The 19,339-nt window shown below is 41.1% G+C and overlaps 1 protein-coding gene across 1 annotated transcript in view; it reads right to left on the bottom strand.

Moving 5' to 3' along the window:
• CTNND2 (catenin delta 2) overlaps positions 1-19,339 on the bottom strand; it is an 867,924-nt gene that overhangs the window by 138,102 nt on the left and 710,483 nt on the right. The window contains exon 7 of the mRNA XM_084621097.1: positions 4,094-4,211. Within this exon, the coding sequence (XP_084477223.1) occupies positions 4,094-4,211 (118 nt within the window). The remainder of the gene's footprint in view (positions 1-4,093; positions 4,212-19,339) is intronic.

The raw sequence follows: 19,339 nt of genomic DNA, 5'->3' as shown, positions 1-19,339 counted from the left end.
AACGTAATCCATCTTTGCACATATATTTGTACAAAGATATTCTTTTCTGTTTGTTTCTAAGCACTCCCTAGACAATCACTGTTTGAAAGGTTTAGAAAACTTGGCAGGATCATAAAGCCTCTTTTTAGTGAGGAATAGAGCTCTGGATAATGTTTTTAAACGACTTTGTTACTGTGGTTCTGAATTTCATGCTGAATTCAACACGAGAGAGTAGCAGAGGCAAAAATATGGCAAACAAGATCCACACAAGCACAGAACGCACACTGATTACAGCCCCACCTAGTAAAAAGAAAAATGATGCTATTATTTCTCACAGCATTTATTTCTTGTGTCAATTCTATACGAAGCAGGAGTGAGAAAACCTTAAGTGGTTCTGAGTTTTTGTTTGCAAGAGTACCCATAATTTAATATGCTCATAAATGATCTACCCCACTGGAAGTGTGCAAAGTTTTTCCTGCTTCCATTCAAGTTGAAAATACCTTAGGAATAGCCCCCCTCTCTTGGTATTTTGGCCTTTCTGTGTATGATCCTAGTTGGAACCTGGAAGTGGAGTGGGGCCCATTATAGAAAAAAATGATGGGGAAAATTTAACAGAACTTCAAATCTCAAAAACGAATTTGATTTGGACTTTGGTTGAAGGCTAGTTCTTATTTTCTCTAATTTGGTTTGCCAATGTCTAGTCAGAAAAATATGTCCTTCATTTCTTGGGGGACTGAAAACATGGTTAACCTGCTTACCTTTCAAAGGAAAACTGAAATGCTCTTTAAATAAATCAGTACATACAAAATCCTAAATCTTGGCTCCACCTCCGTGGAGGTGTACATGGGGGGTGGTATAAACAGTGTAAGTAGGGATACAATTAGTACTACTAGCAGCTACTTTGTGCCATTATTGAACGGCAGACTATAACCAGTACTTTTCTTAATCAGTTCTTTGCAGAGGATGCATACCAATTGAGTAGCATGGGGCCCAGTTCCATGGGGGTTTGTTACGCACTGTCATACATGGAGGTTTGGGGGCAGGAGTGGGGCTGAAGTTATGCAGTCCCCTGGACCTTCCTTTACTAAGAGGTAGGCTCTAGAACTGCAGAATTTACTGTCATCCTTTGGCTGGTAATATAGGATTCAGAATGGCTCTACTACTGCTTAGTGGCCTTTGGAAGGAAGGACTCCACTTCAATTGCTCTGGTGGATATATTATTTATTATTAAAACGGCACTATACAGGTACTGCACAGCTGCTGGTTTTCTCGATGCTAGTGGATGGGCTTCTTCACTAATCACTTCCATAAAAACGTTTACTAATGGTAAATTGATTGTAGATTACCACAAGCATGCATACAAGATAGCATGGAGCATAGATTCTTTCACAGATTCCATATTTCTCTACTGAATCTATAGGAAAAGTCCACGCACTTTGCTCAGATTAGCAATCTGAAAATCCAAAAGGTACACCTACAAGCACTTCACAGCATGCAGGAACTGTGAAATGTACTTGAAACTAATGTTAGATACAACTGGCATTTCTGTGTTAGTGCTTGCAACCACTGTCTTGAAATGTGAAATAATCAATAACATGTCACAGAATTTAAAACACTTCCCTTCCCCGTAATACTGATTTCACAATCACAAATTTTTTAATTGGCAATTATTTGGAGTTCTTTTAATTATTAAGTAGAACTATTAAGTAGTACCTTTCATCTCTGAAGAATTGTATTAATCTCCTAGTTACTGTGCATATATATAGGGCTGTCAAGCAATTAAAAAATTAATCGTGATTAATCATGCTGTTAAACAATAATACAATACCATTTATTTAAATACTTTTGGATGTTTTCTACATTTTCAAATATATTGATTTAAGTTACAACACAGAAGACAAAGTGTACAGTGCTCACTTTATATTGATTTTTGATTACAAATATTTGCACTGTAAAAAACAAAAAATAGTATTTTTCAGTTCCCCCATTATAAGTACTGTAGTGCAATCTCTTTATCATGAAAGTTGAACTTACAAATGTAGAATTATGTACAAAAAACCCTGCATTCAGAAATAAAACAATGTAAACTTTGGAGCCTAGAAGTCCACTCAGTCCTACTTCTTGTTCAGCCGATCGCTCAGACAAACAAATTTGTTTACATTTGCAGGAGATAATGCTGCCCACTTCTTGTTTACAGTGTCACCTGAAAATGAGAAGAGGTGTTCACACGGCACTGTTGTAGCCAGCATCGCAAGATATTTACATGCCAGATGCGCTAAAGATTCCTATGTCCCTCCATGCTTCAACCACCATTCCAGAGGATATGTATCCATGCTGATGATGGATTCTGCTCAATAACAATCCAAAGCAGTGTGGATCAATACAAGTTCATTTTCATCATCTGCATCAGATGCTACCAGCAGAAGGCTGACTTTCTTTTTTGGTGGTTCAGGTTCTGTTGTTTCTGAATCAGAGCGTTGCTCTTTTAAGACTTCTGAAAGCATTCTCCATACCTCATACCTCTCAGATTTTGGAAGGAAGATTCTTAAACCTTGGGTCAAGTGCTGTATCTATCTTTAGAAATTTCACATTGGTACCTTCTTTGCCTTTTGTCAAATCTGCAGTGAAAGTGTTCTTAAAATGAACAACATGTGCTGGGTCATCAACTGAGATTGCTATAATATGAAATATATGGCAGAATGGGGGTAAAACAGAGCAGGAGATGTACAATTCTCCCACAATGAATTCAGTAACAAATTTAATTAACGCATTATTTTTCTAATGAGCGTCGTTAGCATGGAAGCATGTCCTCTGGAATGGTGGCTGAAGCATGAAGGGGCGTATGAATGTTTAGCATATCTGGCATGTAAATACCTTGCAATACTGGCTACAAAAGTGTCATGCAAAAGCCTGTTCTCACTTTCAGGTAACATTGTAATTAAGAAGCGGGCAGCATTATCTCCTATAAATGTAAACAAACTTGTTTGTCTGAGCAATTGGCTGAGCAAGAAGTAGGACTGAGCAGACTTGTAGGCTCTAAAGTTTTACACTGTTTTGTTTTTGAGTGCAGTTATATAACAAAAACAAAAACTACATTTGTAAGTTGCACTTTCATGATAAAGAGATTATAGTACAGTACTTGTATGAGGTGAATTGAAAATACTATTTCTTTTGTTCATCATTTTTACAGTGCAAACATTTGTAATAAAAATAGTAATATAATGTGAGCACTATACACTTTGTATTCTGTGTTGTAATTGAAATCAATATATTTGAAAATGTAGAAAAATATCCAAAAATATTTAATAAATTGCAATTGGTATTCTATTGTTTAACAAAAAAAGAACAGGAGTACTTGTGGCACCTTAGAGACTAACCAATTTATTTGAGCATAAGCTTTCGTGAGCTACAGCTCACTTCATCGGATGCATTGTTTAACGGTGAGATTAAAACTGTGATTAATCACAATTAATTTTTTTGATTTAATTGCTTGAGTTAACTGCAATTAATCGACAGCCCTAGTATTTTGGTGCCAGCCTACAGTGGCTGGTATTAAAAAAAAATACCATTCACAAATATTTATCACATAGGTGTATCCACAGTTCCACTTTCTATTTAGAATATGAAGTAAAATTGGTAACTGTGTAGTATCTGTTTGCAAATGTTGATTTGTAATGGCAACCACTGTACTTCCTCACAGTCCACCTCATAAAAACCACTGCATAGCTGTTAGGGTAGCTCATAAACAGATGGCACAGCACCTCAGAGATAAATTTGCAGAGCTGCGTGTGGAAGTTTTCACAGAGCTTCATGCATTGGTGCCTTTCTCAAGCCAAAGTTTCATTTATTTTTTCCTAATAATTTAAAAAAAGAGGAGAAAGAGAGAGAGAGAGAGAGAGAGAGAAAGAGAACACACTATACAGTACATATACAAATATAATTCCAGAGCAGTCATATACAGTATATGGAAACACTGCTCAATAGAAAGAAAGTCAAAGAGATTAAGGGCCAAATTCTGCCCGGCTCATGTACCCAGTGCAATCCCCATATATATTTTTAAATCTCCTTTTTTATTCCTTGCTTTTCCACTTCTACAAAGACAAAGATGACAAACCTTGCTATCAATTTCACTGCTCCCAAGAGCAGACTGAATCACGTATAACAATGCATCAGTAAGTCCATCACACTCCCTCATTCTTCTGCGGGCCTCCTCTCCAGCAGAGCTGACATTCCTACAAGACAACAGTAAGGAGAGTCAATGTTTTCCCAACTTTGTCATTCGATTTCTGTAGCAAAATATTCTCATCATTAACACTCATTTAAAAGAGGTTTTTTTCCTCTTGTACTTCCTATATCATTGTTTCAGATGAGCAAGTAATGAGAATGGTTGTGAACGAGGTAAGGAAACATAACATAGAGGGGAACAAATTAGAAACAGTTGGTCATCTTAGATGATTTTAGAGCTGGAAGGATGCCAATCTTAGGTACATTCTGGACCATTCCTGGACTGAAAGAATCTAAGGCTACTAGAATTTGTGGAGGGATTGTTCCTTTCTCTTAGGAGTGAGATTTTATTTTATTTTTTTCAGGAAAACGTTTTCAACCTCCTCCTCAACCCTACACCCTTTTTTTCAAACTTTGAAAAGTGTAGAGGGTTTTCAAAAGTGTAAAGAAATCTGTTGGGGTTGGAAAGAGCATCTTCAATAGTGTGGGCTCTTCACCCTCCTGAATAGTGTAACCTAGAATAAAAATATTATCAAAGCGCAATGTGAAACAGTTGGTATTCCTCAGAAATGGTAATCTGTTGCTTTCATCCACTCATTTTATTTTTCATTTTGCACAAGTGTTTGCTTCTCTCTGTCTCTCATTTTCAGAGAACAATACTGCATCAATCTTGTTCACTAAAAATTGTTCTACATAGAGATATTTAAAACCAACTCATTATAATATTTTTTTGTTTATTTTGTGCTTTTGCCTGAAGGCTTCTGAACCCATTTTACACAAAGATAACTAAAACTACTCAATGGCACTATGGCTTAATACTCAAACAAATATTATTATTAATATATGTGTGTGTATACAAAATACATACTTGACAACATCAGCTGACAAAAATCACATTCAGATTTCCACAAATGTGTGTAAGCGATCACAGAATAATAGAAATACACGGCTGTAAGGGACCTTGACAGTTCACCTCATCCATCCCCCCACATTGAGGCAGGAGCAAGTAAACCTAGACCATCCCGACAAATATTTTGTCTAGCCTGTTCTTAAAAAACTCCAGCGACGGATATTCTACAACATCCCTAGGTAAGCTATTCCAGTACTTAACTACCCTTATAGTTAGGAAGTTTTTCCTAATATCTAACCTAAAACTCCCTTGCTAAAGATTAGGCCAGTACTTCTTGTGCTACCTTCAGTGGACATGGAGAACAGTTGATCACTGTCCTCTTTATAATAGCCCTTAACATATTTGAAAACTTATTAGGTTCCTACTCAGTCTTCTTTTCTCAAGGCTAAATATGGCCACTTTTTTTAACCTTTCCTCATAGGTCAGGTTTTCTAAACCTTTTATAATTTTTGTTGCTTTCCTCTGGGCTGTCTCCAATTTGTCCACATTTTTCTAATGCGTGATGCGCAAAACTTGACACAGTACTCCACCTGAGGCCTCACCAGTGCCAAGTAGAGTGGAACAATTACCTCCTGTGTCTCACAGTTGACACTTCTGTTTAATGCACCCAGAATGGGATTTTCTTTTTTTTTTTTAACTGCATCATATTGCGATGGTGCAGAGCCTTTCAGCTCTTCTTGCTTGGTGTGGGCAAGGGTCCCAATGTTGTGGTGGTTTATGACAACTCCTTTTTCACTACTCCCCATAACCACTGCCTGCACCAAGGGAGAGGAGATGGAAAATCCTACACGATCCCTATGTACTTTCATTCTGTATTAGAAATGGAGAGCGAGTTGCTTGCTCTTCTCCTTGTGTAAAGCTGTAAAGTGCTCTCTCCCTCCAAACCCTTTTCAATCCACTTTATCTTCCATCCTATTATAAAACAGGGGAAGAGGAGACAAAACTTCCAGAGAGGAGAGAATGGATTTAAATAGGAGAGATTGAGAGGATGGGAGAGACTGAGGAATAGATCCCCGTTATCATCTTTCCCAGCTTTGCCCATTCTTTCATCCTCTCTCTCTTCTGAAAGTCAGTTCGGCCCTCCTACAGCACCAATTCATTCTCTCATTGAAACATTAAATCTGTACCCATTGATAATCCCTCCAAAACAGCCTTGTAATTAATTGTGCTCCCCAACAAGCATAACTTCCCATTTATATGCACCCCATACAGTCCCAATCGATTCTGCTGTCACAGTGACAAGAAGCCACATTTAACTTGATAGCATACATAGCTCCTCCCCATTTAATACATTCATGATGCCAATGAATAGTCACTGGGCCAGGGAAAGAGTGAAAGAATGACTCAAAAGGCTGGGGAAGACCCAAATTCAAGTGTGCTCCAATGACTATTTAATCTATAAAGAATGGAACAGCTTCAACAGTAAAGACTGAGAGAGCCTATGCTACCATATCACAATGGCTAAGACACCCTACTAATATGAGAGACCCGTGTTAAAATCCCTTCTCTACATCAGGAAGAAGGTAGAATTGAACCTGTGTCTCCTACACCCCAGGAGAACACCCTCGCCAGTGGGTTATAAGGGAGGCCCTTATTTGCCCCATTTTTGTGACTCTATTTCTTTGCTTTTCTAAAAATCACTGAACTCAAAATTAAATTTCAGGTCAGTTCAAAACAAAACTTTTTGTTTCGATCCAACACAAACGTGTATTTTTTACTTTTTTTGATTTGCTAAAATATTTTGAAAAATTGAATGTTCAGTATGACCTGAATTTTTTTTCCTGACTTTTTGGAATCGCCAGTGAACCCAAAAATCCATTAATTGCCCTACTCTGTCCATAATCCCCTAACATCTCTGTGACAGCTTTAGTAATGGCATACGTGTATAATGGGTAAGAGGGTTCTGACCTAATATTAGGTGTAACACCATTACATGCCTTCTTTCTCCTGCGCCTTAATACATCCACGAACAGTTGCAAACAGTATTTGGAATGTTTTTGTATAACTTCTTAAACAAGGCTATTGGGCAGCAAACCCCACTTTGTTGCTGCTACATATAGTTCAATGCAAGGTTTCCAGCAAAAACATACATTTGTGTACTTCAGTACACACAATCAAACACATTGCCCTCTGATCTTCTCATAGAGATGATTTCTAATTCTCTCTAGTGTGGCCTCAGAATACAGGCATGTCATGTGGACTCTCCAGAGCCTGAGGAGAATGGGGCAGCCCCTCAGTTCCCTTCCAAACACTCCAGAAGCTCCTCAGCAAAACAACAGTTGGAAGACCGTTACAGTCAACAGCAATTCTAGTCCCTAAGCTAAGAGCTGACTGCCTCCTTGGTTTCTAACAAGATAGGGAATCTGTAGCCTGTATCCAGTGTTATAGGTATTGGACTGCAGCCCGTGCAGCAGATGTATCTCTTGGCCCTTCATGGAATGGCTGCTGAGCCTACAGAGTTATCTCAATCTCCTGTTATTTATCACCTTTCCTCCCTAAGCTCCAATTGGCTCAGCAATCAGATGGGGAATGTGTGGAACCTGCAATACTGCTTGCCCTCATTGGAAACCCTCTGCCAGATTCAGAAACAGCTACTGAACATGTCCAGTAACTACCACACCCTTCCTCTAGATATCTCTGGGCCCCTCTATCTAAGTTGTCCTTCCTTACTCTCTGCGGAGGGGCAGACACAAAAAGAATTCAACTAAAATACATCCTCCTCACGGTTTCTTCCCCTTTCTTGGGCTCAAAAAAGATAAATAATTGCTGCAGTATCAGCAGGTCAGTTACACTAGGAAAAGTGACAGTAGGAAAATATTTATATATTTTAATGTTTCATTTTTTAAATTTATTTAGATTTAAACTAATTAAAAAGATGCCTATCCAAGCCTAGCACATCAATAATAATGCAGTAAAATCCCAGCAGCATTAAAGTAATCATCTTAATAGGAACTCAGTCAGCCACCTAAAAAGCCTCATTTTTCACTCCTTTATTTTTGTGGGAAGCATGTCAGCCATCTCCAAAAACCCTACTCAGACAGATGTCTTTTGTAACATGCCTGGAACATCACCAAACTTGGACCATTTTGGACCAAATGGGGCAAAATAACAAGCAGTTTCTTCACGCCAGGAAGTGCTTAGACCAGCTACTGAGCTGAAACAGTTTCAATTTACCAGACCAGGGCGGCTCCATCAGTCCAGGCAAATGAGGCACAGCCTAACCAAAGAATTCAGAAGCTAATTCTCAATCCCCAAAGCCACATTTTATATATGTGGAAGTATGCATATATATATTATTAGGATAGTTAAGCATATATATATTAAAAAGTTAACATAACTAAGAACACAAGAAGAGCTTGTAATCTGTCAGGTTATTCACTCTCTCCTCTCCATAAGTGTAAACATAATGCCAGAATGTAATGCTGCTGGAGGTGAGGCTCAAACTGGGGTCTACGTAATGGAGCCTCATGAAGCTATCTTGTTACCATGGCAATTCACCACAACCAGGAGCCACTTTATGAGGGCCATGGAAACCATGGCTTGGTGAGGCTGCTGCAGCAGTTAAGGATGGCTCTGACAATGGAGCTGCAGGGGCCTTTCTCCCACCACTGATACAGTGAAGTTGGAGGGGGCTCCCTGCACAGCCAAGCAGCCCAAGAAGACAAAGGGCACTAGGTGTGTTGAACGCTGCAGTTGTTGTGGCCTGGTGCATACAGACTCCTGGCCAGGACTGCAATGAGGAGGACAAGCCCTGGCCACGGGGGAGACCATCCCGTTGCTGAACAGTTCTTGCCTGGAGACGGCTCCCATATTGCTGGCTGGCGACAGTGAGTGAGGGAGTGGGGTCATGATAGTGGAGCAGTGTCCTGCATGGCCAGTGACACTGGATCCCTGCAGGCACAAGATGTGGGGAAGGCTGCAGTCTTGGAGGGGCAGAGCAGAAACCCCCATCCAGGACGGCAAGTAAGAGGATATCCACTTTGTAAATGATCCCTAATGCCTCTGCCTAGGGCTGGGGAATTTGCAAATGCTCCCTCCCTGCCTTATGCTTGGGAGGAATCACTCTGTGGGTCCCAGCATGCTAGTACCCTCCCCTGGCAGGGGTAGCCAGTGGCAGTGAGTGAGGACTCAGTTACTGGGTTCAGGATGAGCTGGGAGAGCAGGAGCAAAGGGTGCTGGAGCTGGCAAGTCAGGTGAGTGCAGAGTGGGCCCAGGGGTAGTGGGGAGAAATCCCCCAAAATGTCCTGGGGAATGGGACCCCAGACTGATCCCCCACTCTGGGAGCAGGGGAGGCTCAGCCCAATCCAGTCCCCAGTGTGCCCTAGGGAAGTGCCCACTTGATCTCACCATTAAAAATGTATGACTTATTTTCAGTCTGAGTTTGTCTAGCTTCAACTTCCAGCCACTGGATCGTGTTATGCCTTTCACTGGGGGACTGAAAAGCCCATTGTTAAATATTTGTTCCCCATGTAAGTACTTAAAGACTGTAATCAAGTCATCACTTAACTTTTTTTTTGTTAAGCTAAATTAATTAAGCTCCTTGAGTCTGTCACTATTTTTTCTAATCCTTTAATTATTTTTGTGGCTCTTCTCTGAACGCTCTCCAATTTATCAATACCCTCCATTTAATTTTTGACTCCAGAACTGGATACAAGATTCCAGCACAAGTGCCAAAACAGAGGTCAAATAATCTCTCTAATCCTACTCATGATTCCCCTGTTTATGCACCCCAGGATTGCATTTGCTCTTTTGGTCACAGAGTCACAATGGGAGCTCATGTTCAGCTAATTAACCACCCCACACCATGAAATCTTTTTTCAGAGGCACTGCTCCCCCATTCTGTAAGTGTGGCCTATACTCTTTATTCCCAGATGTATACATTTACATTTAGCCGTATTAAAACACATATTGTTTGCTTGTGCTCAGTTTACCAAGTAATCTAGATCACTCTGAATCAGTGAACTATCCTCTTCATTATTTACCACTTCCCCAATTTTTTGGTCACTTGCAAACTTTACCAGTGATGATTTTATGTCTTCTTCCATGTCACTGATAAATTTGTTAAACAGCATAGGGCAAAGAACCAGGGCCTGCTGAAACCCATTGTAAACAGACCCACTCCATGACAATTCCCCATTTATGTAAGGTTATTTGAGGACCACCAACCAGGCCCAGAGGTTACCTCACAAGCCTAGCAAAGCAAACAATCATTGCTTGTTGTAGCAGAGAAAAACCACTTCTAACTTCAAGTTCAAATACAAGGAACAGGTCTATGTCAGCATAGGTACAGAATGCCACACTAACCCCAGAGATCTGTTGAGGATAAAATAGGCCAATGAATTGGCTACATGCACACAAACAAAGGCAAAGACTTAAGTCTCAGTACACTCTTTTTATAGCCAAGATGACACCCTATCTTTTATCAACACCTCCTTCTCTGATTCGTTATTTGATAAAAATTAATAATAATAATAATTACCATATATGAAATTCCACATTACACACTAGATTATGTGCCTTGTGAGAGATCAATTAAAAATTAATAACTCACTGGTCAACAATATCATGATGAAATGTTGTGGCAGAATACACCCCTGTATTCACACCCTACACGCTATTGTAATAATCTTTGTACAACGTATGCCTTGTAAGGTATCATTTGAAAACTTATAATTTGCTGGTCAGTATTGTCCTGATAAAATATGTGTGGCAACATTGTACGTGAAGTTATAAGTTTTCCCTGTAGGATGTCGTTAAACCTCACAGCCCTGCCAAGGCAAAAGTCAGGTCTGTCCTAAACAAAGCAAGGAATGTGTGATTGCCTTAATTTTTATTTAAGCAGTAAAGTGAGTCATCAAGTAGGGAGGAAAAACAAAGAAAGTTCAAACAGGTGAAAAAAAGCAGCAGGGAATATCCTTCCATATAGACTCTGGCTCCTGGGTGTCAGCTGGAAATGTTTTTCAAGACAGGGACTGAAACTATAAAAAGGAGGGACAAACATCCTAAGGTATGCTTTTCCTGCCCACCTCATTCTCTGCACCTGAGAAGACAAAACGAAATTGCCATTGGACTTTTGGGGAGGGGTCCTCACCTGATTGTTCGGTCACTAATCTGCTGGAGCTTATGGTAGGAAACTTTGCTTTGCAAATAAGGCAGTTTTTAAGTAAATGCTAGCAAGTGTTTTATCTTTATTTTACTTGTAACCATTTCTGACTTTTAATTCACACTCACTTAAAACTGTTTATTAACTACAAAGAGATAGATGTTATCAAATCTACTGTATTTAAATTGAAGTGTTTGGGTAACTACTTAAAGTAATAAGCTGATTGGTATATTATTCCCTTAAAGGAATAATGAACTTTGTACTGTCCAGGAGAGGGCTGGGAAGTATAGGACATGTAGTTCTGTGGGAAGATCCAGGGCCGAAGTTGTGTTTGGGTCACCCTGCAGTATAACCAAGGCTGATGGGAGCCAGGATGTAGGTGGCAGGCTGCAGTTACACACAGACACGCAGGATGTGGCTTGCATACTGAGCGGCCCAGGTGGGAGCTACCGTAGCAAGGCATCATGAAGCATCCAACGTTGAAGGGCAGGGGTGACACAGCCCCCCTCCCACTAGTCTGGATTGTGCCCCAGTATGTCACAAATGTATGTAGCAACATTATATGTAAAGTCACAAAATCCCCCTGTATGATGTTATGAGCACATGTTCAAAACCACACAGCCCTGACTAGACAAAAGTTATTAAACAGATCTATCGTAAACAAAGGAATGTGTGTTAAACTCAATTTACATATAAGTAGTAAACAGGGTCCTCAAGACAGCAGCAAGAAGAGCTGACAGGCAATAAAGGAAATTTTCATTTCAGCAAACCCAGATTAGAAGAAAGGATATGGAGCTCCTTCACTGCCATACTCTGTGTAGCCTTCTTTACTGCTTGAGTAAACTTTGCTTTGAGGGGTAACTCTCAGATGAATCCACTTCAAAGGTTAACTGGACTACAAAAGAAAGGAACAGAAAACCCCAAGTGTGCTCTCTCTCTCTCTCTCTTGTTTACCGAAGACAACAAACGAACCAGCCCTTTGACTTAAGAATTTGGTCAGCCCTGTTGCTGGGAATAGGTGGTAAGGATTTTATCTTGAACGAAGTGTAGCTTGTTAAGTTTTAGCTACTAGGAAGTACCCATGTCTGACTTGAATATTTTATATTTCTAGTATCAGAGGGGTAGCCGTGTTAGTCTGGATCTGTAAAAGCAGCAAAGAGTCCTGTGGCACCTTATAGACTAACAGACATATTGTAGCATAAGCTTTCGTAGGTGAACACCCACTTTGTGGGATGCATCTGACGAAGTGGGTGTTCACCCACTAAAGCTTATGCTCCAATATGTCTGTTAGTCTATAAGGTGCCACAGGACTCTTTGCCGCTTTTATATTTCTAGTCACTTAAAATCTATCTCTTTGTAGTTAAATATACTATTTTTACTCTAAACTAATCCAGTGTTGTGTTTAAACTGAACTGTTTGGTAACTCCACTTAAATTAGCAAACTATTGAATATTGACCTTTTATGGGGCAATGGATCTTTAATAACTGAACTAATGAGGAGAGGGCTGGGCAGTGCAGAACTCTCATTTTTGGGGAAATTTGCGACTGTGAGTGTGGGAACTACAGGTTGGGAACTACAACAGCAAAGCATGGTGAGGAACTAGGACCAGCCTTAGGGGTCAGCGAGGGAGGCTACTGCCCAGGGCGCTGCACTTGGTGGGGAGGCGCCGCGTGCAGCTCAGAGTTGTGCTGTGTGGTATCTCTCACCTATCCTGCTGAGAGCCAGCTGGGCTTCTGGAGGCAGCCAGGCAGGTGAGCGGCAGAGTTTGGAGAGGGTGGACTGATGATCTGAGCTTCAGAGGGGGCAGCTGAAAGACTAGCCAGATAACTCTCTGGAACAGGGGTTTCCCCCTCACTCCTGCCCCCTCTCTCCTGCCGTGGAGCCGCTCCTGGCCAAACTGCTCAGGACTGGGAGCCTGCCTCCTGTCTACTGCGCAAAGAGTGGGGGGCTGATGTCAGGGTGTCCCTCTGCCTATGTACCCGTCTCCACTAAATGGGGTAGGGAGACAGGGAGGAGCCTGTCTGTGCTGCTGCCTCTGGGTAAGGAGTGGGTGCTGCAGGTGGCTGTTGCTGTCTGAACAAGTGTTGAAACTGGTGAGTGCTCTGCTTAAAGAGACAACACACTGAGACACACAGGCACACACACACTCCCCCAAAACACACACACAAACCTCCCAACACACTCTCTCTCTCTCTTTCTCTCTCCCTCTTCTCACACACACTTGGATTCATAGAATCATAGAAAATCAGGGTTGGAAGGGACCTCAGCAGGTCATCTAGTCCAACCCCTTGCTCAAAGCAGGAACAATCCCCAATTAAATCATCCCAGCCAGGGCTTTGTCAAGCCTGACCTTAAAAACTTCTAAGGGAGGAGATTCCACCACCTCCCTAGGTAACGCATTCCAGTGTTTCACCATCCTCCTACTGAAAAAGTTTTTCCTAAGAGCCAACCTAAATCTCCCCCACTGCAACTTGAGACCATTACTCCTTGTTCTGTCATCTGCTACCACCGAGAACAGTCTAGAGCCATCCTCTTTGGATGTTGATGTTCAGGTAGTTGAAAGCAGCTATCAAATCCCCCCTCACTCTTCTCTTCCGTAGACTAAACATTCCCAGTTCCCTCAGCCTCTCCTCATAAGTCGTGTGTTCCAGTCCCCTAATCATTTTTGTTGCCCTCCGCTGAACTCTTTCCAATTTTTCCACATCCTCCTTGTAGTGTGGGGCCCAAAACTGGACACAATACTCCAGATGAGGCCTCACCAGTGTCGAATAGAGGGGAACGATCACGTCCCTCGATCTGCTGGCAATGCCCCTACTTATACATCCCAAAATGCTATTGGCCTTCTTGGCATTCTTGTTTTACTTCTTAGTACTTCTTGTCAAATGCGCAATGCACATATATCTCTGTAATTTTATTCTTTCAAAGTTCATTACTGATTACAATGCTGTTTTTTTAGTTTTTTGACTGGTCTATGCATTTCATAATTTTATTTCTCTTACACTTAAATTTAATTATTTAAATAGTGAATTCTAAAATACCTAACCTGCCCTGGCTGGAGTAATTATCATTGTTACTTTTATTACCATATTTTTCTTTGTCGTTCATTATTTAAATTGGCACAATCAAATAATAGTACCTTTCTCAAAAGTAAATTTAGCTTGTACTCACCTTAGCAGTGCCAGTTTAAAACAAACTAAGCTACAGACATAATATTAGACACTATGCACATGAAAGTTGCTTATTTTCAAATTGCATATTTAGTTATATCTGTAAAATAACTTAAAATTAATATAAAAATAAATGTGGCTTCAAGTCAGATACTAATAGTAATGGTGGAGTCAAATGTTAGTGAGTTACATCCATGATTGTGATCGGAAAACGTAAATGCCAAAATAATTAGAAAAATAAATTCTTGTTCTTAATAAAAGAGAGAGAACCCCTTAATTGCATATGTTAAAATTAAATAAATATGTTTTGGTGGAGTGAAAAACAATTGACTAAAATAAAGTAGATAATGGCAGTAACACACAGTGTGTCTGTTAGAGAAAGTAAGCAGATTTTATATATTTTCAGTTATCTCTACCAAACTTGTGTTTCTGATATCTGTGTTAAAGCTCCAGAACTGATACCAGAAGGCTTGGGATTGGGAATATCTTGCTGTATTGCCTCCTGATTGTTCTAAGTTTACTTATACTTAAAATATGGCTTTAATAGGTGTCTGTATATATTTTTCTTTCTTTATATAGAATTAGATACAGTGCTCCTGGCAGCTAATTTCTAAGTTGTTGTTTGCAAAAAATACCCTTGAGTTTTCAGATGTCTAAGTAGCCCCTGGAATCACAGTTAAAGTTGCTCTTCCCTCCCCCCAAATTTGAAATGGCACTCCTGGTGAGCCAGGAGTGGCCAGAGGTCTACAGTATGGCTGGGGGCTCCAGCAACAGCCCCTGTGCGACAGCGTGGAACCCACCTTGAGCCACAGGCAGAGCACCAGGCATGGACAAACTGCAGCAACAGCACAGAAGTAAGGGTGGCACAGTATATGGTGTATTGCCACCCCTACTTCTGCACTGCTGCTGGCAGTGGTGTTGCCTTCAGAGCTGGGCACCCAGCACCCAGCCAGCAGCCACAAATCTCCGGCCACCCAACCAGTGCTTAATTTGTGCTGGGGCTGAACCTTGGCACCTCCTTCCATAGAAATTAAGCAATGGGGGGAGGTATCAGGGCCTAGAGGTCATGGGGGGGCAGGGTAGGGCAATGGGTGGCTGTGGGGGTCAGGGGCACAAAATACAAGTTCACCCAGGGTGTCATTTCCCCTAAGGCCAGCCCTGTGAGGAACCCAAGGATATGGGGCAGGAGGTGACATAACCTCTCACTGGTCTGGATTGCATCCCAGGAATGTGAAATCTGGACCTGATGATTTAAAAAATGTCCGATTTTAGTGGCTTCTGTTTAACAGCCTCCATAGATACAAGTGGAATGGAAAGAAAATCATCATCACCATATGATGAGACTGCATTATCTGTTTTTTCCCGAAATATAGAAAAGAAATATTTATTGAACATCTCTGCCTTTTCTGCATTATTATCGATAATTCTACCTTTCTAATAATGGACCAATACAGTGGCCAGGATTTTTTGTTCCGAATATATTTTAAAAGCTCCATCTTATTGTCCTTCACTGTGCTGGACATAGATTTCTCCTTGCATCCCTTGGCTTCCTTATCAATTATCTACAATTCCTAACTTCTGATTTATACTCACTACTATCAAATTCCCCTTTCTTTTATCTGTTATATATATATTTACAGCTGCCTTCACTTTCCCTCTAAACCAGGCTGTTTTTTAACTAGTTCAACCTTCTTCCTCAGCTGTGGGATTGTGGCTTTTTGGACATCTAGTAAGGTGTTCTTAAATGATTCCCAATTATCATTCACATTTTTCTGATTAAATACTTCCTCCCAGCTGATTTGACTTATAATTGTTTTCAGCTTTGTGAAATTGGCTCTATTAAAGCACCAAGTATATATTCTACTGGTCTGAACTTTAATCTATTTGCACATTATAAATGTGAACATGTCATGGTCACTTGCACCCAAGATACCATACAGTTTTAGTTCTGTGATCTGTTCCTCTTTATTTGTTAGGAAAAGGTCTATTATAGCTGCAACACTTTTAAAGTTAGAAATTGTCATCTATAAAGTTTAGAAATTCCAAGAATATTTTAGTACTAGTAGCATGAGACTGCCAGCCTATGTCACTCAAATTGAAGTCCCCCCGATCATGCAGGATTTTCTCCCTACTACTATTGTGGGTACTTGTGTAAGGAAGCAGTGTTCCTATTCTGTAGTGTGATCTGGAGGTCTATATAGCTAACACCAGCTAGTAACCCTTCTTTTGCTTTATCTGTCAGGACATTGATCCATAATCATACAAGATCATTTTCCTCTGAGTTATCAGTGACTCAGAAACAGGTAATGCCGTTTTTGATGTAGAATGCCACTCCCTCTCCCCTTTTGACCACTCAAACTTTCCTAAATACGTTATAACCATTGAGTTTTAACATTCTAAAGAACAGCATAATCCTCTATAGCAGTGTTTCCCAAACTTGGGACGTTGCTTCTTCAGGGAAAGCCCCTGGTGGGCCGGGCTGGTTTGTTTACCTGCCGCGTCCACAGGTTTGGCCGATCGCGGCTCCCACTGGCCATGGTTCACCGCTGCAGGCCAATGGGGGCTGCGGGAAGCGGCGCAGGCCGAGGGACATACTGGCCACTGCTTCCCACAGCTCCCATTGGCATGGAGCGGCGAACCACGGCCAGTGGGAGCCGCGATCGGCGGAACCTGCGGATGCGGCAGGTAAACAAACCAGCCCGGCCCACCAGGGGCTTTCCCTGAACAAGCGGCATCCCAAGTTTAGGAAACACTGCTCTATAGTAATGCTGTAAGCAAAGAAGAACAGCAGTTTCACGCGCATAGCCAGCAAGCACTCTGAGGACCATCAGTGGACCAACAGTTGATGACAGTGTGACAGCTATTGATTTAAGGTGTTTGTATAATACCCTTGAATTCGACATTGAGTTCCAATTGCTTAACTCTAGGTAGCCAGTGCAGCCTGTATATATACAGTAAACAGGGTACATGTAGCTTTCATTACTAAATATTTTAGAGCAATACAATAATATATTCTGGTCATTATCTATATACTTTTTGGTTCATTTGAGGTTTCCATGGCAGTGACGCCTAAGACAACTGATAAAAATAAAAGTTCTGCAACACCCTACAAACTTAAATAATACAAACAAAAGGTGTGTGTGGTGGAGAGACATAACACAGAGACTCAACTTCACTACTAGTTAGTAATGAAAGAAACATATTTATCTAAAACAATACTATTTATGACTTCTCATTGTTAGATTTTAGTGCCTATAAAATCAGTCTGTTTTAGTAACACCAGTTAATAAAATGAAACCTAATTATCTCAAATACGTGTAGTACCTCACATAATTCTTGGCTGCAATTTTGAGTGAGTAGAGTGATAGCTGAATGCTTTCTTGGTCACTTTAAGTTGATAGGAAAATGCAACATATTGTATGACTGCACTAAATTCACTAAAAGAAGGAGTTTTACAAAAAAGAAGCCTTCCTATTATGCGTTCACAGTATCAAGGACATCATCATTCCCTTTTGTTATTTTTTCTTCTCAGTTTTTCAGGCTAGTAATAGTCTGCCAAATATTGCTGATGTTTCTAGCAATCACTACTAAGGATATCAACATATTTAATCAGAGCCTTTGGGCCAAATTGTCTGCTGGTGTAAACTGGCTATTGAAATCAATGGATGAAGGCCAATTTACATCACCAGCAAATTTGGTCCCATAGCTTTAGTACTTAACCATTAATCTTACTTTCAATGCATATTGTAATTAAATAAACGCCACCCAGTTAAATATGGCTAAAGTTCTTGGATCTTGATCTTTCCATCAAATGCCCTCACAACGTAATTTGGTTTTTATTATTCAGCCATACTTTTCATTGTCAAAGCAATTAACCTACCAAGTCAAGCACTCAACAGGTGGTTTTTATTACAGTGCTTCTCCATGTCCAATCTTTAGGCTAAATAAGCTACTCTTAATGACTGGGCTGTGTGATCTGCAAGTCAATTGAATGCCAACCTTCCACCTACTTCCTGACCCATTTAAACAGGCCTTGAAGGGAGAATTGGTGGACAGAACCGAACACCCACTACTGTATGTAATTAATCCCATACAAGAAATCTTTCCCGTCTTTAAAACAAAACATATCTTTGTGGCAATAAACGCTTTCTGCAGAAAGTATATTGTATCTGAAAGAAAAAATGCTTCTGAAAAGGCAACACATACTATCTTCCCATTTCAAAGGAAAACCTTTCTCTTCTTAATACACAGAACTAAAAACAGCATGTTCACGAGCACCATTTTATACTGTGGTGGCAGCAGTGGTGTTTTTTTGTTTTGTTTTTTTAAAAACACTTCCCTATCAAACCCCTGGCTTGACACTTCGTTCTCTGGCATGTAATGTCTTGCTGTATCAAAGTCACCTCACTTATGAATGTAATGCCATGCTCAGTAGTTGCTCTGCACATCTCTGAGAGCACATTACCTTTAACCCAGTGCCTGCAGGAAGTGAGTTCACTTGTCTACAGTGCTCATTAATGGTGTTAACAAGGGCCATCCCTAGCTATTCTGGGGCTCTACGCAGCCCCCTCACAGGAGTGTGTGTGTGGGGCCCCAGACCTCCACAGTGGCAGGGGGGGGGGAGAGGCTGGCTTGGGGAGCAGGGGAGAACCTCCCCCCAGCACGCATTGGCGGCACGGCTGAGGCCTGTTTGCTGCTTCCCGTCGCTGGTGAGTGCAGGCCTGGTCCCGCTTCAGTCCTCAGGGGAGTGGGGGTGGGGCTGGGGCGGAGCAGGGGCAGGAAGGGGCAGAGGCTTTGGGGAAGGGGTGGAGTGGGGGCGGGGTTGGGGAGGAGCAGGGGCAGGGGCCATGAGGAAGAGGTGGGACAGGGGCTGGAGCAGCACACAGCTGGGCAGGTCACAAGGAAATTTGGTGCCCCAAATTTCCTGGTGCCCTACCCAGCTGTGTACTTTGCAT

Source organism: Lepidochelys olivacea (assembly GCF_965140295.1).
Source record: "Lepidochelys olivacea isolate rLepOli2 genome assembly, chromosome: 2".
Classification (NCBI taxonomy): Eukaryota; Metazoa; Chordata; order Testudines; family Cheloniidae; genus Lepidochelys; species Lepidochelys olivacea.
This window is presented reverse-complemented; position numbering and strand designations above follow the sequence as displayed.